Source organism: Besnoitia besnoiti, chromosome I (genome assembly GCF_002563875.1).
Source record: "Besnoitia besnoiti strain Bb-Ger1 chromosome I, whole genome shotgun sequence".
NCBI lineage: Eukaryota > Apicomplexa > Conoidasida > Eucoccidiorida > Sarcocystidae > Besnoitia > Besnoitia besnoiti.
The window spans coordinates 3,009,391-3,035,361 of NC_042356.1; the positions used below are offsets into that span (position 1 = coordinate 3,009,391).

Sequence of the window (25,971 nt, forward strand, 5' to 3'; positions counted from 1 at the left end):
CTCGCTGAGCGTCGCTCTGCCTGACAGGGGCCGAGCAAAGGGACTCTCTGCGGGCTTGCGTGACTGCATGTGTCGCTGCTTTGAACCAAGCATGCTTTGAAGTTGTCTTTGACAAGCCTCGTCCCCACAAGCCAAAGCATATTGCTTATGCGGCTGCTGCGCTGTAAAGCTGGGCCCGATTTACTGTCTTTTCTGGTCGTGTGGTGGTCTCCATGGTGTGACGAGGTGGCATCAGGGCTTGATTCCGGCAAACGCAAGTCAAGGTGGAGCGTGCCGAATGAGTGAGTTAAAAGTGGAAAATGTGCACAAACCCCGAGCACAAGTTTTCCGTCCCAGGGCTGCTACAACTTCTCTCAGGCTGCGGGCCAACGTTGCGAGCCGTACGATCCACGGCTTTCACCTCCCATGTTCATGAACTCCACACGAGGCACGGGAGGGTACCCTAACCTGCCCGCGCCCGACGGCGGGACCGAGCCTGCCTGACTGGACTCAATTTCTCGTGATGGGAGTGCCCGAAACTTCCTTGGCATGTACTTCAACTCAGTTAAAATTAGAAAAACGAATCAAAAAAGCACTCGACCCGGTGGCTTCCCTGTCCACATTCCACAGTAGTGTGCCCCCGCTTCTTCCGCGCGGGTTTTCGCACACCCTACGAGGTTCGCGGCTTGTGCCCAGCAGGCCTCCCAAGCGTTGGTGATCGGCGATGGCCATGACTCGAGCTTTCGAGTTGACGGGTAAAGTGCCCTAGCACTCTTCCCACTCATGGTGTCTCACGAAATCTCGTAAAGCGCACCTCTTGGTGTTGCAAGTTGCTTTTTTCAGTATTATTCGCTGAAGGGCCACACTGTGTTACACATCCTCAAGAGAATTCATGCGTGCGATGTACCATCTCAATTCGACGCAGGAAAGAGACGTGCTCGCTCCATTTGTAGGCCCTCGAAGCGTTGGGAGCTTGCTGGTGATAACTGAACTGCATGTGATTATTACGTGGGAGCAGCGAAACCTTTCTTTCTGTATTTACTGTTGAACCTGATACCGAGTCGTCTCGCAGCGTATATTTTCGCTCCCTGCACTTGCCCCCTGCACGGGGGTGGCTCGGCTTCGATCCCCGGTCCCTGCCGGCGGCCGTTTTGGTGCGGTCTCTTTCGGATGAGAGGGGATTGCAAGGTAGCTGCTACGTCATCATTGATTACAGTAAATAACCGCGTTCAAGTCGCCTCGAGAGCTGCCGTCGAGGAAAGCTGCAGCTGCATGCTCTTCGTGTGCTGTCGTCGGCGGCTGTGCCCAACTTCTGCTGACGACAGGCATCGGTTTCGCGGTTGCGCACCCGACTCCAGTTCTGTCAGATGTTTATGGATTTGAATGAGAGGGCAGCGGAGAAAGCTATTATTGGCCGGTTCGCTGTGGGGGTACCGGCGACTGTCGATGCCGTGATTTCGGCAACGAAGGGAGAACGGGTGAATTGATTGCTGCTCGCATGCTCGCTTTGTGGCCTTGTGAGCACCGCGGGATCACAGCGGTCGGAACAGAAACATTTCCCACCGTCTTCCTGCCTTCTCTCGCTCCCCCGGTACGTGTATCCTCCCCCGTATTCAGGTGCATTCCTTGCGACACCCGCGGTGTAAGCTACCTGTGAAAAGTTCATGTGGGGTCGGTGAGGACAGCTTGCTAGTCTTGCTACGTCCTACATGCAGCAGACTCCGTCTGATCTCCTCACCCCTGGGCGTCCCAGCGTCCGTGTGTGAAAGGACTGCTCTCAGAACGCTGTCTGCCGAGGCAACGCAAGCAGCGGCGGAGCAGCTGTCTAGAACTCCCTTGTGGACCAAAATTTCGTTGCAGCCGACGAGGCGAACGATTACAGGCAAAAGCCGCGTTCTATCCTCGCAAGCGGAGTCATCATTTGCTGGCGGACTCTGACGCCTTCTTCACCCCTGCCTTGTGAGCCTGGTCTCCACTGCTTCAGTCGCGAGGGAATCGATTGTCGGGTCGGTCATGAGCATTCACAGCAGATGAGGAGTCGTTGCTTTCGGTGGTGGTGCCTAACTCGCAGAGCTTTGTGACTGAAGGCTCAAGTTTGCATTCTAACAAGGGGAGGAGCGTGCTAGCGGCGCGAAAGAGGTAGCGATTCCCGAGCAGCTTCGGATGACACGATGATGGTTCCAGAGGGCACAGGGTCCGCACGCCCCTCGACTAACACGGCCTCCGTCGACGGAAGAAGCGAAGGCAAACAGTACGACGTGCAAACTTCAGCTAAGACTGGACGCCACACTTGGGCGTCTTTTTCAACCGCTTGCGTGGTCGTCGTCTCATGTGCACGTCACGAGCACCGAGCGCGGTAGTCCACTCCCTGACGTGGTCATATCACCGTCGGCTGCCCGCAGTCCGACCGCTCTCGAATCAGGGTGAAGTGGGGAAGCTGGAGCTTCAGCGTTTGCGGAGTACAACACGTCAGCTTCAACGATGCTAAGCTGCCCAGTCTGTTTCCTCGGGCAGAGCGACCCCAGCCTCTAGACTTATGCGCCTCGAGACGAGCAGCCTCCTGGAGCTGCAGCAGAGGTGCACTGTTGCTTCGAGGAGATGCAAAGATATCGTACTTGAAATGCTGCTTCAATTTGTGATTACTCAACGGCTGCGGTGGGGTGCGCCAAGCCGAAGCGTAGCGAAGTTTGTTGTGGCCAAAATCGAGCACATGCGCCACAGTTTGTGAAACTATACTCGTTTTTTGCGCTGTAGTATTACCACAGATAGAGGCGGCAATGGAGAGGGCATAGCTGCGAGGTTTGACTCGGGGACAGCGGGGGGGACGTGTTTCAGCCAAACTCTAGGCGGTTTCTGCCTGCATAAGGGGGAGAGATATCATACTATTGAACTGGGACAGTCTCCGCCCGACCTACGATTTGTGTTGTAGATCGTGCATAGCTGTAGCGGCAAACGCTTGATCAACAAATGGGTGGACAGAAAATACCGGCGCGACAGGTTGCCGCCTATATCGGTGCGCATCATCCTTGACCGGCTAGCACCATTTTTCGGATTCATGGAACGGCGCACTCTGGAAGAACGGGGATTCACACCGGTCTAATCATTGGTAATTTTTGAGAGTGAGGTGTTTTATATTCATCCGCATTTTCGCGTCAGCGCCGGGCATTGCTTTATCCCGGGATACCGCCGGTGACGCAGCAGACCACAGCACATCTCCTCCCGCGGGAAGATAATTTTGCATCCGGAGCGGGAAGCAAGTTCGGGTTACCGTCGACGGTAAACGCATTGTTCCGTCGCAATTGTTCTCCCTTTTTGGCCTGTATGGTTGTGGTTGGCTAAGCGTGCTAAGGAGGGTTGCCCCCGCCGGGACTTCGCTCCCCGCCTCGAATTGTGCGCTGCTGTCAGTATCGATGCAGCTTGCGCACGGTTCGGATTTTCAGCGCTTGACAGCAACCATGCTTACCTCCTATGCATGTTTGTGACTGGTGCAGAATGCACCGAGAAATGTGGTTTCAATCCCTCGAGGGCAGCGGGTCGATTGTTAGCCGCGGGAATCGAGCCTGAGACCGCACCCGGGAGGGAGGAGTGCATGCCTTGTACGTCGATGCGGCACGGTGGCGCTTTGCGGCGTCGCATGAGACGCTTTCATGAGCTCGCTGACGTGGTGTTGGGTGTTGCTGCAGATTCAGTTCGCGTTCTGGGGAAAAGTATTCTTCATGAGGGTTTTTCGTCGTCTCCTTTCGAAGAGGAAACCGTCTCAGATTCGGATCAAGCGTCAACGAGTGCAGCGAGCCAGCCGATTTCAGCGACGTCAGGTGCCATCCGTAGCTCGCAGCAGCAGCCTCCTTCGCTGACAGGCGGAACGGACACTGCGAGGCACGCCTCGACTCGTGGCCCCCGTGGAGACGACCTTGTCGCCGAGACGCCACGCGTTGGAGGCCGCAATTCATCTGGCACTGATCGGTTGCCAAGCAAGCGAGAACCCGCTCGGCCGAAGGTGACCCCAGCGGATGTCGCTGGAAGCAAACGCACCGGGGCGTCACCTAGGGCGGCTGAGAGGGTCGCGTGGAAAGCGTGGACAACCGGGGTTGGCAAGGCGCGTAGTGTGGGACCAGGCCGTGCCTTGCGCGAGACGAGTTCTTCTGTGCTGGGGAAGTCAGCTTTGGTGCGCTCTAGCTCAGCGTTGAGCACGGGGACGCTTCGAGGTGGGAGACGCGACGTGACTGTATCCCCATCTCTTGCATCCGCTTCGGCCGGTCAGGGCGTTGCCGTCGTCACCCGCGGCTCCAGAAGTCCGTACCCGGAAGCTTCGGTGCCACGTTCCCAGGGATCCAGTTCCCGCTTTCAGCAGCGTAGCTCGCGCTCGATTGGAAGCAGAACTGTGTCTCGTTCGTCAGCGCGTTCTGCTGAGTCACCCGCATCAATGGTGCCTCCTGTCAAACCGGGAGTTGGAGCCCAGGCGGGCAGACAGGCCAGGGGGCCGCGCCCGGCCGCCTCCGCACGCTTGGCTGCGTCTGCGGGGGCGCAGCCTGGGGTTGCCTCGCCGAATTCCGCGAGGCGTCCAGTCAGTGAAAAAAGTGGTGGCTTACGCCCCACTGCGGCTGGAGAAACAGGGTCGGAGGGAAATCGTCTTGACGAGGTGCCGACGCGAGCACACGGCTCCACGTATGTCAACGTGTGCCTAGATTCGTCGGCCGAAGAGTTGACTCTGATCTCGTTCAACATCCAGATGCTAGTGGACTGCTGCTCACTCTCGGTGAATTGGTGGAGCCGAGAGCGCCAGTTGCTTCCATACTTGCGGAAGATCTCGGATATTCACCATCCGGACGTCATCATTTTCCAGGAGTGCTGGGCGGAGGAGTCTTGGAGGCTCATTCAGTTCCTCAAGCAGGACAAAGACTGCCCTTTTCCGTACCAGACCCGTATCCTGGGGAGCGACAATGGGCCGCCATGCAACTGCCCAGATTGCGGAGACTGCTACTGCACATGTTGTCAGTGCTGTGCCTGCTTGCGGTCTCCGTGCTGCTGTTGTTGTGCGCTCGCCTGCTGCCTCCCACCTGCCGCAAAGCTCGTAGGCCGCGCGAATCAAATGGCGAACGCGAGTCAGGCCGGCGAAGGTCAAAAAGACGGCGAGGGCCGCCCTCGGCCGTCGCCGCGGTGTGCAGCACCGCCGGATGCGTGGACGTCTGTGAGTGGGAACTATCAGGCCGCACGCCGCAACGGGGGCGTAGTTATCGTTTCGAAATGGCCTATTCTGGAGCAGCACGCGTATATCTATCACAATGCCGCCATGCCGGACTGCCTCGAGAACAAGGGCGCCGTATTAGTGCGAATCGACAAAGGGGGCAAGATCTACAACGTTGTCGGGACGCACTTGCAATCAGGCGACAGAAACAACGACATCCGTCTCGCCCAGCTGAAGGAACTAGCGGTGTGGCTCCGCTCAGGCATGGAAGAGTGTGAGCAGACAGAATTCGCCTCAGCAGAAGCTGATGAGGGCGCAGGGGATAAGAGCGCACAGACGGCCGACTGTACGAGCGCCAGACGCCAAGGAAGAGAGCGACGAAGGAAAACCAAGAAGAGGGAAGCAACGCGGGATGGAGGCTCTTGCTGTGGCTTGAAACGCGGCTGGCTTCCCAAGGGCCTGGTGAAGGCTACAGAGCCCTTAATTATAGGCGGAGATCTGAACTTCCGCTACAAAGAAGACCAGCAGTACATCTTGCAGGCGATTCGGCCTGACTACCTCAACTGTAGCCTCTGCCTTGCGGATCCGGCGAACCCACCGACTTCCTATGACACGGTCTTGAACGACACCTGCTACAACAGTAAGTCCAGACGAGCATGCTCCTCTCTTGCATGGGTGGGGACCGACCCATTGTCTGTGGTTAGCTCTTACGCTTTTGGTGTGCACGCGAGGCAGCGTCCTTTCGTGACAGTGTCTTTTCAGTTGGAGGAGGTAGTTGCTTCAGCCTGTGTGCATAGACCCCCGCTGCGGAACGGACTGATGTGTTTGCTTCGGCTTGTTTGTGTGCTCAGACAATCGGGCATCAAAAGTGCCCATCAAGCAGCTCATAGATTTCTTTCTGCTCTCCAACGACCACTTTGGATCGATCTCCCGGTGGCAGCAGACCATTACCGTTCCCGCCGACGAGCCCATGACGTTCCGCTTTTTTGCCTGCCTGTGCATGCCCATTGGAAGCACGCAAGTTCATCACGTTTCTGATCACTTGCCAGTGTGCGTGACCATCAGGCACTCGAAAGAGAATTGACAGGCTCCCGCCGGCTTATCCGGATCGTTGGGGGCCGGCGTTATTCGTCAGGCGAGCGTCCTTCGTGTGCATATGTCTCCCGATCTTATCAAGCGTGCGACTCCAGCACCCCAGAAACTCATCCGCCCGTGAGACCAGCGTGCACTGAGGACTGGGAAGCATCTCGTGGAGTGCGACACATCTGTTTTCACATCGGGCACGGTCGGCTGGCGTTTTCGTCGGTAGCTCTGCTGCGTTTACGACAATTATTGGGGTTTCTGGGGGAGGTTTTGTTCTGGGCAAGTGAATATAGGCGTCAGAGGGGAAGAATTCTGTGCGGGCGTACGCCTGCCACGTTCAGTCAGCGTGCGCATCTGTCGTGATCCACTGGTGCGAGAGGTACAGGTGGACGGGCTGTGTATGCAGGGCATTCCGAGGTATATTCGCAAAGCTGTTCTCGTTCTTGCATGTCCGTCGCGATCATCAGGGTTACTGTCGTCGCTCTCGTTGCGGAAGCGAGCATCTTTCGGTTTCTGGTGAAGCCAGCGCAGTGCACGTTTCCCGGAGGTGTTGGGCCGCTGTAGTGTGTCTGCTTTCTACAGGTGAGCAGGGGTCGCGACGCCGGAGCCCGAGAAATGACTGTGGCAATAATGGCCCGGTCCACGGGATTGTGTTCATGTTGGCCGTGCCCTCTCCCGCGTGTGCGTATCTGTGCATTATCGATGTCTCCACAGTGGATGCTTGACTCAAAGCAGGTGGAATTCGATTTCCGTAATTGGGGAACGGGCACGTTCCTAGGTGCATACTGCAGGAGGGTGTTAGCGTCGCTTTTGTGTGACGCCGCCCCTGTTTCCGCGGCATGTGTGCGGTTTTTTCGCGCAGTGTGCTATACCGGCAGTGCTTCGAAGAAGTGTTCCCTTGCGAAATTGTTTGCCGTATTCAAGGTACTGGGGTCATTGGGAAAGAGATCGAGGTGGACTCCGGATCCTGCGGCAAGGGAGGTGGTGCTTTTCGGACGTGCGCACTGCTCGACGATATACGTTGCTAGGTTTTATATCGTGATGGGTTTAGTGCGTTTCTCGCCTGGGTGCCGCACAAAGCCTATACCCCCACTGTACGCATGGCATCGTCTGGACATGTTTGCGCCAGATGTTGCGGAGGGGAGACGGATGCGGTTGCTGCGTAGTCACCGGAGAGACCACCAGTATTCCTGGCATGGATGCAGTGTGTTCCTGCGTTGCCTTGCATTGTGTATTTTAGAGCTGCATGAGTGATAATATTCCAGTATTTACGCCGGCCGGCTGTGCCAGCTACGGCAACCGTTCCTTAGTTCTTCGCCAGGGTCCTCTCGTATGTGGCGGCTGCAAGCTTGTCAAAACTGACCGCGCCGAGGGTTACTCCTCTGTCGCCTCAAGCGGCTAGGCAGATCTCCCTGTGCGGCGTACGCTCAGGAGATGTGTCATCTTCCTGCTGTTCTAGTGCGCGTGAGATACGTTCGCAGACACCGCCGCTGAGTCGTCAATTTTGTAGCTCTCGATCGCATTGACACAATCAACGAAAATGAAACACGCCCTGCCGCACCAAGGGAAAAGAGTTCAGCAGCAAAGATTCGAGATACGGCTGTGCTACCACGGCGCCGCCGCACGACTCAACGCCACGCACTGCGGCAATGGTGGATTCGTTGTGCGGGACGCTGTCGTGCGAAAACACCGCTCGCATTAGTGAGACTAGCGGCGATTTTGGAAGTCAGGCGGGAGAGCTGTGATATGCTCTTTTGTCACAGGCAAAAGATACCTGAATTCATGCGAATGTATCTATCTATATATGTCAGACGTTTCTCGCTGCAATGCAGAGGAGCGTTTTGCCGCCTCGCCCTTCGACGCGAATCCTTCTTCCGGAGAGCGCAGAGCCGGCGGGCGACCGCGGTCGCCTGCTTTGTCTGCACGGCTGAGTGGGCCTGGAGATCACGAGGTGCAGAGAATGGTGAAGGCGGCGCTTCGCGGTTTCAGCGCGGGATATCGCAGTTTTACCCACTGCCAGACTAGTCGGCGCAAGCAGGGAGTCGCCGTGCCGACGAGCCACGACGAGGAGAATCCCTGAGGCCAACGACGTCGTCGCGCGCGGGTCGGGCACGAGCCCAAGCCCTGCGTCGTCCATCGCGCGAGTGGGGACAACCGTGGTGTCCTGGCGAGGCTCCAGCGAGAGTCGAGAGCTGTTGAGCCAGGGCGGCGAGCTCATGTCTGCTGTGGGTTCGTTCCTTTATTTGAGTTTTCGGAAACTAGCATGCCTCCACTGTGGAGCGCCTGACAGATTTTATTGGTTTTTAATCTTTTCTTGATGCGTCAAGAGACTACTTCTGTGGAATCGAAGGTACTGTTGCGGTATTCTCTTCCGGGAGCAGTCCCTTACGGCCCCGGGACGGTCCCTTGAGGTAGCGTGGTCTGGAATGGCAATTGCGCGCCAGACGGTTGGCAGGCGGTGCTGCCTCAGCCTCCTGGAATTGTAGGCACTTCTTAGGCTTGACGCTCGGCCCTCTGTCCACCTGGGAGAGCTCTTCTGTTTTGTCGCGCTACAGCCGAGAATCCGTTTTGATTTTCACCATGGTCGCGAAGAGGATTGCTCTCTTCTGCCTCGCGCTGGGCATCGCGGGTCAAGTGACTCAAGATGCTACCGCCCACTTTCTAAAGACGGCCTTCTCACGACGACTTGGTCATCGTAATGCACGTCATGTTCTTCTGCATCAATCCAGTTACGTCTCCGCAGGAGGTGCAGAAGTGGCGAGCAGTGATAAAAGTGCTACGCCGATGAGTTTCGGTTCACTGCCGCCCGAACCGCCCGGACATCCTGCGTTGCTGCAGCATTCCACAGCAGGGCTGAGTCCCGCAGCGCTGGAACTTCTTAACGGGGATTCTCCCTCAGAGGAAGAGAGCAAGAAAATCATGCTTGAACTGGTCTCTAGCAGCCTTACGAAGCAACAGTTACCGGCTAGGGATCCTGTCAAGAACGCGCTAATGAAACTGTACCCGCTCGGCGCAACAATAAAACTCCGTTCGCTGGAGCCAGGACCGCCGCCGCAGACATTCGTCGCTGGGCGGGTGACGAATCGAGGCGCGTTCGGTATAGTGATGAAGGTCAAGAGTAAGGCAACTGGCCAGGAGCACGCAATGAAATTCTTTTACAAACAGGTGGCAAGTACCATGGAGATGCTCATCGCCGGTAAACAGCTAGAGGAAAATTTCGCCGAGGAGATGCAATCAGTGAATATATTTGCGGGCCTAGGAGTGTCTGCAGATGAGCTCGTGAGCGAGTATCATGTCGCAGTGCCAAGCTTGGTAGGACAGATAGAGACGACACGTCGAGGGAACATGATGTCTTCCGGCAGCGTGGCGTTTTCTACTAAAGTGGTTCTCATGCCGCTTCTTGTTGGCTCCCTTGAGAAACTGCGACAACTGTCTACTCTTCAGCAGAGGGCGCTTCTACGCCAGGTCGTTACCGCTGTTGCAGGCATCCATAGGCTGAAATTGAGCCATGGTGACGTGAAAGATAGTAACATGATGGTGACGCATGATGGCTCAGTGAAGCTTATTGATTTTGGGTCAGTCTGTCCATTCCAAACGACTCAGGAAACCTCGAATCTTCCCATAACTCCTATGTTTGTTTGCCCTGAGCTCGCTCATGCCATACTCACCAATACCCCCTATACTGCCGACCAGAGGACGGACAGCTGGGCGGCAGGGGTTGCAGTTTTCACTGCTGTTTGTGGCAATGGGAAGATGCCCTCTAATCTTCACCGTGTGCCTGAAAAGCCTGGAAACTTCGAGGCACTTTATAGGGCCATTGCTAGAGTGAAGAATTCCCAGTGGTCGCTGGCGGACTGCCCGGCGGAGGCTGATTCGGTCACGTTAGAGGTCGTGCGTCTGCTTCTCAACACGGACAGCGACCGCACCTCCGTTGGTGATCTCGCTGAAACGTACCCCTTTTTCCGGAGTAGTCCTCCGTCACCTACTGATTCTAGTGCAGTTTCGGGACAGGGGATGTCGCCCTCCTCGGTGTCCTCTGGTACACTGTCAACAACCAAGTCTTCCCCGCCTCAAGAACCTGCAGAGCCTTCCCCTCCGCCTTCTGGGGCGAAGTCTTCAACGTCTCAGCAGGATGCGGCTTCTTCTTCTCAAGAACCCCATACACCTCAAGACGCCGCGGAGGCGTCGACTTCTCACCAGTCGCCAGGGCCTGCCCCACCCCCAAGCAGTGGAGAGCAACCACTGCACAGTACGGTGTCGTCGTCGCCGGTCGTCACCTTCCATTTTGATGTGTCGTCTAAATCCGGTGAGATAAAGACTGAAGCGGACACGCCCGACGATGGACCGGCACACCAGTCGCCGGGCCTTTCCAAAACACCAGACGGCGAGCAGCCAGGATCCCGCATTCCGGTGCCGAAGTCCACGCATGCGAGCCCGCGCCGGGCAGGGCTGTCGCCTGCGTCCGGAGACACAAAGGCTGCAGAGGACAAGCCCGACGATGGACAGGCACACCAGTCGCCGGTTCTTGCCAAAGCATCAGACAGCGAGCAGCCAGGATCCCGCATTCCGGTGCCGAAGTCCGCGCATGCGAGCCCGCGCCGGACAGGGCTGTCGCCTGCGTCCGGAGACACAAAGGCTGCAGAGGACAGGCCCGACGATGGACAGGCACACCAGTCGCCGGTTCTTGCCAAAGCATCAGACAGCGAGCAGCCAGGATCCGGCATTCCGGTGCCGAAGTCCACGCATGCGAGCCCGCGCCGGGCAGGGCTGTCGCCGGCGTCCGAGGCAGCGAAACCATCACAAAGTCCAGCAAAGGAGGCTTTTCCGGCGGCACTGGCTCGCGCTGTAGTGGCTAAGGGTGCAGCTGCTGTCCCGTTTTCCCGAATTCCACGACGGAAACCGTTAATGCAGCTGCATACCCCCGGCGGCATTCCACTGGGGAAACCGTTAGTGCAGCTGCATACCCCCCCCCGCCATTCCACTGGGGAAACCGGTAATACAGTTGCGTACCCCCGGCGGCATTCCACTAGGGAAACCGGTAATGCAGCTGCATACCCCCGGCGGCATTGCACTACGGAAACCGGTAATACAGCTGCATGCCCCCGGCCGCATTCCACTAGGGAAACCGGGAATGCAGCTACGTACCCCAGGCGGCATTCCACCAGAGAAACGTGTAATGCAGCTGCGTACCCCCGGCCCCACTGTCGGATTCAGTCCCCATCCGATTGTGCGGCGTGCACACGCCCAACTGCCCAGCCCCCTGGCGCTTGCTAGGCATGCGCAAGCTGTAGTAGCGCCATACCTTCGGAGACGCACACCCTCCGCCGCCCGCCCTCCTTGGCGTCCATAGTGCCGTTTAATTTGGATGTGCTTGAGATACACTTGCTCCCTAAATCCGCCACCGAGTGGCTGATGAGTAATCGTCGTCCGGTGTGTCTGCAGTTTCAATGCAACCCAGTATCGTGTAGTGGATTGCATTCTGTTATATTTCACATCAAACGCTTTGCCGTGAGCCGTGGCCATTCTGCCTCTCGTATCGGCTTCCCAACATTTATATACAATCTGTGCGAATATCATGATGTTCACGCTGGCCGCGAAAAAGACTCGTGGGGTGGCTTGTTGCGCCGTGTGCGTTACCATCAATGTGTTACATGGATTCGTGTTAACCTCGTGGTGCCTCCCCGTTGCCGATCTTCGTGTAATGGTATTGGTAGCATCGGTGCTGTGGCTAGTACGTTGAGTCCATGTGTGTGGTGACCTAGAGATGCGTAAACTCATGTCGCGGCAGTCCCCGAAAGGGGGTGTTGCACTTGTTTTTTTTGGTTCGTCTTCCACAGCTTCTTGATGATGCTGGTAACGTTTCTCCGGCAGATACGGGCTTTCTCGGCCTTTGACCGTGGTGTGAGCGTTTGTTTTCGTGAGACAGGTAGATTGCCGTGACATGGTGAATGGTGCAGCTTTGTCGCACCGCGACATCCAATCAATAACAATGGTGGAAGTCGTTCGCTGCTATTTCTGTTTGCGGAGCTATAAGGATATATTTCAGCGTGTAGCGAAATCATTCACCTTGCGGGATATCGTGTAGTGCTGACTTCACGTGGTTCAGGGATGTTTTTTTTTTCCATTATGTTTCGGCAACAGTGTGTAGTAACTTCGGTATTGTGCTGCAATTTCACAGTGACGTGTTTGTGGCATGAGCAGCCTTTGTTGAAACTTTAACGTTTCGTGCCACTGCAGAAACTTAAAAACTCGCCAGGTACTGCCACGATCTAATGAGAAGAAATTAAAGAGTACGGTCAACGAAGTAAAATTGTCGCATTCTACACACACGGCCTGCAAGTCGAGAAAAAAAACAGGACAGAGGCGAGAGAAGCGTGAACGCATCAGTCATCCACGTGTTGGCGGCGTCGGTAGCACGGGTTACTACGTATACCACTGGCGATATAACTAGATGTCAGGCTTCCGATGGTGTGCGCGGGACTTCAGTATTCGGTTCTTGACGGCTACACTCTTCTGAAGAGAGCCAGTGGGAGAGCTGCGTAATTAAAGTGCACTGGCCTCGCCAGCAGGTTGCACAGCGAGTGTCTTCCGCCGATCGGCCTCTCGATGGTAGGGGCCCTTCCTGCGAAAATGTCATGCGGCGTTCGGTACGCACTGTCCTGCGTGCAGTAACTGGCAAACACAGGCAGAGTGTAGTAGTGCGTGGTTTCACCCCCCGGGATGCCTGGCTCAGCGGGAGGCAGTGTCGTGCAAAGTGCGCCCGTTGTAGATTTGCCTTGTGCGCTCGACCCTCTAGCAGTCGCAGTACGAGCGTCCACTGGGGGACCCCCCGCATCCGTGGAGGCCCATAGCGTGTGAGTGCTATCCTTATCATACCAGCGGCGTGTCAGCGTCCCACTCATGACTCCAATTACTAACAGTCGCGCCGGCACCCTCATCGCAGCCCTCCAAAAGCCACTGCCAGCTCTCAGGGAACAAGCTAGTCTTACCCGGTGTTCTCCAGAAGGGTTGGCCTACTTCCACTAAATGTCAAAACTTCGGTCCAACTGGTGCTGTCCAGCAGGATCCACGTGTGACACAACCGAGCTGCCTTGTGGAAGTCTGGCCATCGGTGAAGCCGTTATCGGCAGTTGAAAGTTTGGAGAATCTGTGTGGCTGTGAGGCTCTTCTCGCTCCACTGCAATTTCCTCCTCAGCAACATATGCTTGTCGCCGCAAGTACTCAGAGAATCTAGTATGGCACGCTGCCAGCACCTGTTGGCACCGTTCCGCACTCTGCAACGTAGAACCACGGTCAGATCCCTTGGGCCGTCCTCGCGGGTGGTCTGCATGCGGAGAACGTGTCGAATGCATCGCATGGGGAACAGGGCCGAGAGAGCTGCAATGTGTATCAGCGCTGCAACACTACACGGCGTTAGACGCACGCGTGACCCCTACGAACCTGTATCGCCTTCAATGGAGAAAGTTCTGAAGGAAAGATACTTTGTCTCAAACGACGAAGACGACTGGAATACTCCACCAGGCCCTAGCCCCCCTCTGCCGCCCGTCCGTGCAAACTCGAATCGGTCGTGGCACATCGGGACCTTCTCTTCTGTGTATGCTGGACAATGTTTGATTTCGCAATAGAGGCCAGCGTGGTCATTCCATGACGAGAATCTCAGCCAGCGTAGACACCGGGGACAGCAGGCGCTGAGGGGAATATTGAGCAGGATTTACACGCCACTCGCCACTGTATTGCATGCTGGAACCCGCACATGGCCCCATCTCTCGATGAGCCACATTCAACGCGAGCACAGCTCATACCAGGGCATTGAAGGTGCACGGAAGCGAGGCTTCCTCGAGCCTGCTAGGAGCACTGGCTCGACTGCCGGCGCCCACCCCGAGGCTGGTAGCACCTCTGCCTGTGTGTGGGACATGGGGGCAACTGGCCTAATTCTTCGAAAGAATGCGTGAATATAATACGTACACGATGTCGTTTTCTTCCTGAGTCATTTCTCCCAAATTCTTCACAGAACGCAAAAAGACCAGAATGCCTCGGTTCGAGTTCGCACCCGCTTCATCTAACCAACTGAGCAACTGCACTCTTCTCGCCACTCAAGTTATTTGTTTCCGTTCGTCCTCTCCTTTTACTTCTCGTTTGCTCTACGTCTTCGCGCAGCTTTGCCTCTGTTTCGTCTGCAGCGGTTATGCTGTTCGCTCTTTCCCTGTCCCGTCTTTCATTGGTCTCATGCAAAACGATCACAGCAACTAGCAGTATCCAAAAAACCGGAGACGTTAGTCCCCAGCCTCTTTCAGGGACAAATGTCTGCCACAGACTGTCCGCAACGCGCGCTCTCTCTGCCAACTCCTGGGCCTTCTTCCAGTCTTCCTCGCTCTTGGCCTTCGCCGCGGCTTCCTCACTTTTGCACGCAGGTGCAGCGCCCTCCGTCTGAGAGTCCTGCTGCTTGCAAGAAATCGTGGTTCCACCGGCGCTATGTTTCAGTTTGGCTTCATCTTCGTCTTCCCTCTGCCGCTTTGCTGCATGCTTCCCTGAGTTTCCAACCCCGCAGAAGCCCCGCTGGACGGCGCAAGAAAGTTCTCCGTGAGATTGGCTAGAAACGGCCCGCGCTGCAAGTCTGCCTATTCGGCACAGTGCCACCTGCGCAGGACAGAAGGTTCCTGAGCGGGCGTAGAAAAAAGGGAGAGTCGCTTCTTGTCGATCTCCGCCACGCCGCTGGAACGGCGAAGGCTGTGAGGAAGACGAGAGAGATACGCGCCTTGCACCGTACGGCGTAGCTGCATGGGTTTCCGTCAGCGAGTGGGGTACACGACCTGTCGCGCTGCCTTTTGTGGAATTTCCACGGCTCATGAAGACTGGAGCCAGTCGAGCTCGCAGAGCCTCGGGCTGTGAAGAATAAAACAGTAGTAGGAACGACTGCGAAGAGAAGAAGTGTGTGCCGCACCGCTGCGCTGGCATGTTGCGAAAGCGCACGCACTCGGCGAACCCCATTGTCGCTACGCGTCCTCGTGCGGGCTTTTGTAGGAAGGATACAGCCGCTCCTGGGCCGTTTTTTGCACCCGTTTGCCGCTACGCGGAAACTGATATGAAATCAAAACGGTTGCACTGCCAAGAGGATGACCAACGAACAGCAGCGCCGGGTCAGGGGGTACCAGGCCGAAGTTCCCCCGCCAGACGAATACAGAGGCGCAGAGTTCCAAAAAGGCTCCGCATATCTAGCCAGCTACGCCACGTCCGTGCTGTTTGTAGTTCATGCCAGTAAAGGTTTATGAGCCGAGTGAATATCTTAGAACTCGTATAGTCTTGGCTAGAAACTCCCCAAACGAGCTACCGGGCGAGAGCTGGGCGCCGGCCTCAACTGGTCTCGGAAGGCATTTTGCTTCCAAACCATCGCAGATGGCATGCTACTCGGACGAAAAAGGCATGAAGACGGGGGAATGCAAATGTTTGTGAGGGCTCCGCAGCGAGCGTGATGCAGGCTCGCACAAGCGACCCTGCGACACGAAACGAAGGAATTGCGTGTTCACCGTATGTTCTGAACGGCTGGCCTGGTTCTCACGAGGCCAAGAGAGGAAGCGTCCCCCAACCAAGCAGCGAGTCCCAGGCGTCCTTGAGGAAGCCACCACACAAACGGTCCCACGGAACGAAACCTTCGCTGCGCGCTGGCCTGCAAAGGATTCACGTCTAAGCGAAACGCGTGTCTTTATGCTCACAAGAAGACGGCGAAGAGGGATACATTCAAGAAAGCTGTGGCTCTAGAGACATATCTGCACGATTCACGTACGGATAGCAAATGAATGAAATATGAAGACTCCGGCGTATTTTTGGTGTGCTGCTGTTCCAACCCCGTAACATTCGCCGCCCGAGAGAGCTGTTCATGCACGACTCAACTCGCGCACGCCGCTCGCTACGCTGCAGGCAGGCAATTCCGATTGGCACACGGAAAACTGCTGCAGTTCGATTTGTTGATGTCAAAGTCAACAATGACGTGCAGTGGTGCTTCGCTTCATGGTAGTACATTTTTCAAGACTTGCCAACGACGTCCCAGCTTATAGCGCATTCAATGCATGCACGCACAGGTTGGGCTTGGATATCGTTGCAGGAAAATGAAGCGCTTATGGCGCGATCAATTTTACGAGATGTTTGTCTAAACCAGGCGATACGCTGTACCATGAAAAATCTGCTGGGCACGAATTGTTTCGCAATTTCCATTGGGAAGTAGCGGACGGACTTCCATTACGCTCCTCTGGCGCGCCATCGCGTACCTGCGGCTCTGTACCCGTGTCACTGCAGAGGAAGGAGGCATCTTGTTTACTGGTTGAGCAAGCCTTCTCTGAGGTTGATAGTAGAAAATGGCGAAGGACATGAGTTCTCCACTGTGTAGCATGGGCGCCGGACCAATGGCAGACCTGCGCAGAAGGAAGCTGCGGTATCAGTGTTGAAGGGCCGTTGGCAACTTGCCGCAGCAAACATATTTCGCAGACTTGGATGGCGCTCACCGTACGCGCGCCTGTGTAAGGGGCACAGAAGGCATGAGTTTCGAGAATACACTGGGGGCAGGCACGCATAGGCACATCTGATGCCCCTGAACTCGGATCGCAGCAGCGATTGGATGCCCCAACCGCCAGTGCGTAGGGTCGAGCGCAGCGCGAAGCGTCCCAAGTAGGCTGGAGTTTTCTGATGATTTCTTTGAAGCAGACAAGGTTACCCAGGCCCGGAGTGATACCTGGGGTGCCTACTACAGGGTAAGCTGCCTCGTAGGCGACTCTGGAAAGCTAGGCGACATTACAGCCGCAGTGCAATGTATCTTTCACACCACATGTATTCCGCTCTGACAGCTTCTGACTCCGTGGCTCAGGCGACACGGTGTCCGATCGCGATCGGGTTCGTCAGACGTGGGGCGGCCGCATGCAAACGGCCGATGCCATGGACGTATGGAGTCCTCTGCCCCATGCGGTGTCGACTGGCACGTTCGTGTTCCGAAACTTTTGTTCATTTATCGACTTTTGGCGGAACTAGATGTCTCTGCTAGTACACATGTTACTTGTCGGTGACCCTCGGGCTCGAAGAATCCATCGTGTATATCATCTGTGGTGTATATGAAGGCTGTTCATCCATCGCGCCTCCAGAAATATACGCGGCAGATAAATGCTGGTGATACATTTGCTGCACTGCTAGTTTATGCAGGGATTGACGTGGGCGGCGCATGGATACTCCGCAGCAGAGTCGATTTTTTTCACACGTTATCTGCCTCGGCACGAGCGAAGCTGCGTCTGCATGCGCCGATTTTTTATACAGAAAATTCTCTGCCAAAGACACGCGTTAATCTGAGCGCAGCGCACAACCCCTACGGCCAAAGAATGCTGTCTGTGTGGCAGTCGAGTACAAGTGTTCGACCTGATAAGCGCAGCAGTATCATCGGTATATGTGAAGATAAATGATTTTCATTCTTCGAATCAGGCTTGTTCAGCGAAAGCTGACACTACTGACGGCACATCTGAGTTCCGACCCTGCCGCTCGCCGCTAACGCACACGATGAAGCCGCAAACCTCAGGGCTTCTGCAATCGCGCATCTGCCCTGCTCTTCTGGTCTCCGGCGTTCTGTTTTCTCTGCAATTACCCGGAAGCCGGAGACTCTCCTCATCTTTACTTCTCACTGCAGCCCTTGCGTTGGTTGGCGATCTGCGCGCTAGCAGGGCGACCGTCTGCGGCTATTGATCCGCAGCCTATCTCTGCGCCGTGGTTTGTGGAGCTGCTTGCGAAGGGCTGCACAGCTTTCGCGCTGCCGTCAAGCTGCTGTAGCTCCCTCGCCGTCCGCTCAAGGCTGTGCTTCCTCCGCGGGGCGCCTCGCAGGAGGCTTGCCTCCGAGCAGAGGCCTCGCAAGCGCGTCCTTTGCCAACGCTGCGGTGGGCGACGCTCGGATCGACCGCCAACGTGATCAGCGCAGTGCCTTGTGCAACCCCGGCCCCTCCAAGCAGCGTGCTCGCTCGTGCTGTCGAGTTTTCCGCCCCGCTGAGCCGCCTCGAGCGCGCACACGCCTCCGCCACTGGCAGTCCTCGAGAGGGTTCGCTGCGGCCGTTGCCCGAACAGACAGAAGGCACGCTGCTGCTTCCAATGTCCGGCCTGCAGCTGCCGCTGCCTCCCGCAGCTAGGTCGAGGCGAGGGGCAGCTGCGGCCGCATGCGCCCCAGAGTCTCGGTGGCGCAGATGCAGAAGCCAGGGGCCTGCGAGCGGATGCCGCTCCCACAGCGCGCTGGAGGACGAGCTGCCCGCCACAGGCGCAGGCGGTGCCTGGTCAGCTGAGTCGGCTTCCCCCGCAGGTCGCTGCGACGGCAGACGCTTTGAACAGCTCGAGTCCGACGCCAGACTCCACGTATCTGAGATAACGGAGGGTTCCCGCGTTGCACCGACCTCCGAAGTCGTAGGCGCCTCGAGGTCGCGTTCTTTCGAAGCGGTTCCCATTGGACTCGACTGCGCAGACGGCCCCCCAAAGTCGGGCGCCTCGCGCCGCGCGCATGAAGACGCACACACCAGCAAAACAGCTCCACCGCCTGGCAGCCGCTTGCTTCTGCACTCAGCAGAAGTGGCGTCGGGGCTTCCGCCAGGCGCCGCCGGTGCTACGAAGGCGACTTCACTGCCGCGAGTCTGCGAGGCATCGCGCGTCTTTCGGCGCTTCCGTTCTCCCGCGTGCCAGCCAAAGTCGCACAGAGGGGGTCGCGTCTCCAGCGCGCGTGGACTCTTGGCCTTGGCCGTCTGACCCGCGCAGCACGACAGCGCCGCGCGCTCACTCTTTGCGTCCGCCTCTGAAGCGATCCGCGCGTCAAGCTCCGTGACGGCTTTCGCACCTGCACGCGCAGCTCGCACGTCCACTCTTCGAAACCGGGGGCTCTTCCGTCCACGCTGTTCGCCGCTTGCCGCTGGCGGAGCTGCGGGGTCTCCGCGGCCGACTCTTTGCGTCGTGACGTTCGTTGTCGCCTCCCCTAGCGCCTCCTCTTTGTGGCGTCTTTTGCTCAGGCCCCCGCTCGCCGGCGGCACACGGCCCCCCGCGCCAGCTCTGCGGCTTCTCAGACTCGAGCCGCGGCTCGACACGGGCGTCGGCGCCTGAAGACGCCCTCGCCCCCCGGGCAGGTTTCCGGCGGTCCGACCTGCCGCGACCGTCGCCCCGGGGCCCCTGATGAGGCGACTCACCCCGAGTGCCTGTCGGCGCGGAAGCGTGCCGGTCGACCCGCCCCCGAATCTCGCCTCCAGGGCCTCGCGGGCAACCCCTGTTGACGTGCTGGCCTGTGGCGCGGGTCGCTCCGAACTCGCCCTGTCTGCTTCAGTCCGGCCCGCGGGCCTGGCGTCGTGGCGAGACTCTGCTCCCGCGTCGATTCCGGCGGCATCTCCGAGGGCGCGACCCGCCAGCGAGACCGCCGCGCGGCCGTCTGAAGCGGACCAAGTCCGCCGCGGACAACAAACTGTCGAAACGAAACGATGCGGCGCTTGGGCAGGGCTGTCAGGCGCGTCGTGTGTGGAAGCGCCAGCCCCGTGTGAAGCCGCCCTCGGAGAGAGTGACGCTGGAGCGGCGCTCGCGAAGAGGGCGTCGTTGTCGCAGCACGCGGCATCGCGCTTCCGCTCTCTCCTCCACGAAGGCATCGGCGATGAGACGCCGGGGGGAGACTCGCTGGCGCTGCCCGCCCCAGGGGGGGAGGTTTTGTTGTGGGCAAGCGAATATAGGCGTCAGAGGGGAAGAATTCTGTGCGGGCATACGCCTGCCACGTTCAGTCAGCGCGCGCATCTGTCGTGATCCACTGGTGCGAGAGGTACAGGTGGACGGGCTGTGTATGCAGGGCATTCCGAGGTATATTCGCACAGCTGTTCTCGTTCTTGCATGTCCGTCGCGATCATCAGGGTTACTGGCGTCGCTCTCGTTGCGGAAGCGAGCATCTTTCGGTTTCTGGTGAAGCCAGCGCAGTGCACGTTTCCCGGAGGTGTTGGGCCGCTGTAGTGTGTCTGCTTTCTACAGGTGAGCAGGGGTCGCTACGCCGGAGTCCGAGAAATGACTGTGGCAATAATGGCCCGGTCCACGGGATTGTGTTCATGGTGGCCTTGCCCTCTCCCGCGTGTGCGTATCTGTGCATTATCGATGTCTCCACAGTGGATGCTTGACTCAAAGCAGGTGGAATTCGATTTCCGTAATTGGGGAACGCGCACGTTCCTAGGTGCATACTGCAGGAGGGTGTTAGCGTCGCTTTTGTGTGACGCCGCCCCTGTTTCCGCGGCATGTGTGCGGTTTTTTCGCGCAGTGTGCTATACCGGCAGTGCTTCGAAGAAGTGTTCCCTTGCGAAATTGTTTGCCGTATTCAAGGTACTGGGGTCATTGGGAAAGAGATCGAGGTGGACTCCGGATCCTGCGGCAAGGGAGGTGGTGCTTCTCGGACGTGCGCACTGCTCGACGATATACGTTGCTAGGTTTTATATCGTGATGGGTTTAGTGCGTTTCTCGCCTGGGTGCCGCACAAAGCCTATACCCCCACTGTACGCATGGCATCGTCTGGACATGTTTGCGCCAGATGTTGCGGAGGGGAGACGGATGCGGTTGCTGCGTAGTCACCGGAGAGACCACCAGTATTCCTGGCATGGATGCAGTGTGTTCCTGCGTTGCCTTGCATTGTGTATTTTAGAGCTGCATGAGTGATAATATTCCAGTATTTACGCCGGCCGACTGTGCCAGCTACGGCAACCGTTCCTTAGTTCTTCGCCAGGGTCCTCTCGTATGTGGCGGCTGCAAGCTTGTCAAAACTGACCGCGCCGAGGGTTACTCCTCTGTCGCCTCAAGCGGCTAGGCAGATCTCCCTGTGCGGCGTACGCTCAGGAGATGTGTCATCTTCCTGCTGTTCTAGTGCGCGTGAGATACGTTCGCAGACACCGCCGCTGAGTCGTCAATTTTGTAGCTCTCGATCGCATTGACACAATCAAGGAAAATGAAACACGCCCTGCCGCACCAAGGGAAAAGAGTTCAGCAGCAAAGATTCGAGATACGGCTGTGCTACCACGGCGCCGCCGCACGACTCAACACCACGCACTGCGGCAATGGTGGATTCGTTGTGCGGGACGCTGTCGCGCGAAAACACCGCTCGCATTAGTGAGACTAGCGGCGATTTTGGAAGTCAGGCGGGAGAGCTGTGATATGCTCTTTTGTCACAGGCAAAAGATACCTGAATTCATGCGAATGTGTCTATCTGTATATGTCAGACGATTCTCACTGCATGCACAGGAGTGTTTTGCCGCCTCGCCCTAGAATACTGAAGATGAATCCGGTTATGAGATACAGACAACCAAGTTCATTATGACTACAGTTCACCACCACCCCACTGGACTGCTTAAGACAGCTAAAAGTGTTGGATTTCAATATCACGGCCTCGACGCGAATTCTTCTTCCGGAGAGCGCAGAGCCGGCGGGCGACCGCGGTCGCCTGCTTTGTCTGCACGGCTGAGTGGGCCTGGAGATCACGAGGTGCAGAGAATGGTGAAGGCGGCGCTTCGCGGTTTCAGCGCGGGATATCGCAGTTTTACCCACTGCCAGACTAGTCGGCGCAAGCAGGGAGTCGCCGTGCCGACGAGCCACGACGAGGAGAATCCCTGAGGCCAACGACGTCGTCGCGCGCGGGTCGGGCACGAGCCCAAGCCCTGCGTCGTCCATCGCGCGAGTGGGGACAACCGTGGTGTCCTGGCGAGGCTCCAGCGAGAGTCGAGAGCTGTTGAGCCAGGGCGGCGAGCTCATGTCTGCTGTGGGTTCGTTCCTTTATTTGAGTTTTCGGAAACTAGCATGCCTCCACTGTGGAGCGCCTGACAGATTTTATTGGTTTTTAATCTTTTCTTGATGCGTCAAGAGACTACTCCTGTGGAATCGAAGGTACTGTTGCGGTATTCTCTTCCGGGAGCAGTCCCTTACGGCCCCGGGACGGTCCATTGAGGCAGCGTGGTCTGGAATGGCAATTGCGCGCCAGACGGTTGGCAGGCGGTGCTGCCTCAGCCTCCTGGAATTGTAGGCACTTCTTAGGCTTGACGCTCGGCCCTCTGTCCACCTGGGAGAGCTCTTCTGTTTTGTCGCGCTACAGCCGAGAATCCGTTTTGATTTTCACCATGGTCGCGAAGAGGATTGCTCTCTTCTGCCTCGCGCTGGGCATCGCGGGTCAAGTGACTCAAGATGCTACCGCCCACTTTCTAAAGACGGCCTTCTCACGACGACTTGGTCATCGCAATGCACGTCATGTTCTTCTGCATCAATCCAGTTACGTCTCCGCAGGAGGTGCAGAAGTGGCGAGCAGTGATAAAAGTGCTACGCCGATGAGTTTCGGTTCACTGCCGCCCGAACCGCCCGGACATCCTGCGTTGCTGCAGCATTCCACAGCAGGGCTGAGTCCCGCAGCGCTGGAACTTCTTAACGGGGATTCTCCCTCAGAGGAAGAGAGCAAGAAAATCATGCTTGAACTGGTCTCTAGCAGCCTCACGGAGCAACAATTACCGGATACGGATCCTGTCAAGAACGCGCTAATGAAACTCTACCCGCCCGGCGCAACAATAGAACTCCGTTCGCTGGAGCCAGGACCGCCGCCGCAGACATTCATCGCTGGGCGGGTGACGAATCGAGGCGGGTTCGGTGTAGTGATGAAGGTCAAGAGTAAGGCAACTGGCCAGGAGTACGCTATGAAATTCCTTTACAAACCGTTGGCAAGTACCATGGAGATGCTCATCGCCGGTAAACAGCTAGAGGAAAATTTCGCCGAGGAGATGCAATCAGTGAAAATATTTGCGGGCCTAGGAGTGTCTGCAGATGAGCTCGTGAGCGAGTATCATGTCGCAGTGCCAAGCTTGGTAGGACAGATAGAGACGACCCGTCGAGGGAACATGATGTCTTCCGGCAGCGTGGCGTTTTCTACTAAAGTGGTTCTCATGCCGCTTCTTGTTGGCTCCCTTGAGAAACTGCCACAACTGTCTACTCTTCAGCAGAGGGCGCTTCTACGCCAGGTCGTTACCGCTGTTGCAGGCATCCATAGGCTGAAATTGAGCCATGGCGACGTGAAAGGTAGTAACATGATGGTGGCGCATGATGGCTCAGTGACGCTTATTGATTTTGGGACAGTCTGTCCATTCCAAACGACTCAGGAAATATCGACACTTGTCTCAACTCCTCTGTTTGTTTGCCCTGAGCTCGCTCATGCCATACTCACCAATACCCCCTATACTGCCGACCAGAGGACGGACAGCTGGGCGGTGGGGATTCTAGTTTTCACTGCTGTTTGTGGCAATGATAAGATGCCGTATAATCTTCAACGTTTGACTGAAAAGCCTGGAAACTTCGAGGCACTTTATAGGGCCATTACTGGAGTGAAGAATTCCCAGTGGTCGGTGGCGGACTGCCCGGCGGAGGCTGATTCGGTCACGTTGGAGGTCGTGCGTCTGCTTCTCAACACGGACAGCGACCGCACCTCCGTTGGTGATCTCGCTGAAACGTACCTCTTTTTCCGGAGTAGTCCTCCGTCACCTACTGATTCTAGTGCAGTTTCGGGACAGGGGATGTCGCCCTCCTCGGTGTCCTCTGGTACGCTGTCAACAACCAAGTCTTCCCTACCTCAAGAACCTGCAGAGCCTTCCCCTCCGCCTTCTGGGGCGAAGTCTTCAACGTCTCAGCAGGATGCGGCTTCTTCTTCTCAAGAACCCCATACACCTCAAGACGCCGCGGAGGCGTCGACTTCTCACCAGTCGCCAGGGCCTGCCCCACCCCCAAGCAGTGGAGAGCAACCACTGCACAGTACGGTGTCGTCGTCGCCGGTCGTCACCTTCCATTTTGATGTGTCGTCTAAATCCGGTGAGATAAAGACTGAAGCGGACACGCCCGACGATGGACCGGCACACCAGTCGCCGGGCCTTTCCAAAACACCAGACGGCGAGCAGCCAGGATCCCGCATTCCGGTGCCGAAGTCCACCCATGCGAGCCCGCGCCGGGCAGGGCTGTCGCCGGCGTCCGAGGCAGCGAAAACATCACAAAGTCCAGCAAAGGAGGCTTTTCCGGCGGCACCTGTTCACGCTGTGGTGGCTAAGGGTGCAGCTGCTGTGCGGCTTTCCCGAATTCCACGACGGAAACCGTTAGTGCAGCTGCATACCCCCGGCGGCATGTTCGGGCTCAGTCCTCATCCGGCTGTGCGGCGTACACACGCCCAACTGCCCAGGCCCCTGGCGCCTGCTAGGCATGGGCAAGCTGTAGTAGCGCCATACCTTCGCAGACGCACACCCTCCGCCGCCCGCCCTCCTTGGCGTCCATAGTGCCGTTTAATCTGGATGTGCTTGAGATACACTTGCTCCCTAAATCCGCCACCGAGTGGCTGATGAGTAATCGTCGTCCGGTGTGTCTGCAGTTTCAATGCAACCCAATGTCGTGTAGTGGATTGCATTTAGTTATATTTCACATCAAACGCTTTGCCGTGAGCCGTGGCCATTCTGCCTCTCGCATCGGCTTCCCAACATTTATATACAATCTGTGCGAATATCATGATGTTCACGCTGGCCGCGAAAAAGACTCGTGGGGTGGCTTGTTGCGCCGTGTGTGTTACCATCAATGTGTTACATGGATTCGTGTTAACCTCGTGGTGTCTCCCCGTTGCCGATCTTCGTGTAATGGTATTGGTAGCATCGGTGCTGTGGCTAGTACGTTGAGTCCATGTGTGTGGTGACCTAGAGATGCGTAAACTCATGTCGCGGCAGTCCCCGAAAGGGGGTGTTGCACTTGTTTTTTTTGGTTCGTCTTCCACAGCTTCTTGATGATGCTGGTAACGGTTCTCCGGCAGATACGGGCTTTCTCGGCCTTTGACCGTGGTGTGAGCGTTTGTTTTCGTGAGACAGGTAGATTGCCGTGACATGGTGAATGGTGCAGCTTTGTCGCACCGCGACATCCAATCAATAACAATGGTGGAAGTCGTTCGCTGCTATTTCTGTTTGCGGAGCTATAAGGATATATTTCAGCGTGTAGCGAAATCACTCGCACTGCGGGATATCGTGTAGTGCTTACTTCACGTGATTCAGGGATGTTTTTTTTTTTTCCATTATGTTTCGGCAACAGTGTGTAGTAACTTCGGTATTGTGCTGCAATTTCACAGTGACGTGTTTGTGGCATGAGCAGCCTTTGTTGAAACTTTAACGTTTCGTGCCACTGCAGAAACTTAAAAACTCGCCAGGTACTGCCACGATCTAATGAGAAGAAATTAAAGAGTACGGTCAACGAAGTAAAATTGTCGCATTCTACACACACGGCCTGCAAGTCGAGAAAAAAAACAGGACAGAGGCGAGAGAAGCGTGAACGCATCAGTCATCCACGTGGTGGCGGCGTCGGTAGCACGGGTTACTACGTATACCACTGGCGATATAACTAGATGTCAGGCTTCCGATGGTGTGCGCGGGACTTCAGTATTCGGTTCTTGACGGCTACACTCTTCTGAAGAGAGCCAGTGGGAGAGCTGCGTAATTAAAGTGCACTGGCCTCGCCAGCAGGTTGCACAGCGAGTGTCTTCCGCCGATCGGCCTCTCGATGGTAGGGCCCCTTCCTGCGAAAATGTCATGCGGCGTTCGGTACGCACTGTCCTGCGTGCAGTAACTGGCAAACACAGGCAGAGTGTAGTAGTGCGTGGTTTCACCCCCCGGGATGCCTGGCTCAGCGGGAGGCAGTGTCGTGCAAAGTGCGCCCGTTGTAGA

General features: G+C 56.8%; 4 protein-coding genes across 4 annotated transcripts; 3 read left to right on the top strand and 1 right to left on the bottom strand.

The window, feature by feature from the left end:
* Positions 1-3,613: 3,613 nt before the first annotated feature.
* On the top strand, positions 3,614-6,248 carry BESB_004480 (endonuclease/exonuclease/phosphatase family protein; the record flags this gene model as incomplete). Its single annotated transcript, XM_029359203.1, has 2 exons — positions 3,614-5,804; positions 6,016-6,248. The coding sequence occupies 2 exons, from the start codon at positions 3,614-3,616 to the stop codon at positions 6,246-6,248; spliced, it is 2,424 nt and encodes an 807-aa protein (XP_029222116.1).
* Positions 6,249-8,827: 2,579 nt separating this feature from the next.
* BESB_004490 (uncharacterized protein) lies at positions 8,828-12,141 on the top strand (the record flags this gene model as incomplete). The annotated part of the gene is made up of 2 exons (XM_029359204.1): positions 8,828-11,240; positions 12,119-12,141. 2 exons carry the CDS (start codon positions 8,828-8,830, stop codon positions 12,139-12,141), a joined length of 2,436 nt encoding a protein of 811 aa, XP_029222117.1.
* Positions 12,142-17,970: 5,829 nt separating this feature from the next.
* BESB_004500 (kinesin motor domain-containing protein) lies at positions 17,971-19,878 on the bottom strand (the record flags this gene model as incomplete). The annotated part of the gene is made up of 1 exon (XM_029359205.1): positions 17,971-19,878. One exon carries the CDS (start codon positions 19,876-19,878, stop codon positions 17,971-17,973), a length of 1,908 nt encoding a protein of 635 aa, XP_029222118.1.
* A 2,490-nt stretch (positions 19,879-22,368) lies between these two features.
* On the top strand, positions 22,369-24,549 carry BESB_004510 (uncharacterized protein; the record flags this gene model as incomplete). The annotated part of the gene is made up of 1 exon (XM_029359206.1): positions 22,369-24,549. One exon carries the CDS (start codon positions 22,369-22,371, stop codon positions 24,547-24,549), a length of 2,181 nt encoding a protein of 726 aa, XP_029222119.1.
* Between the last annotated feature and the right edge of the window lie 1,422 nt (positions 24,550-25,971).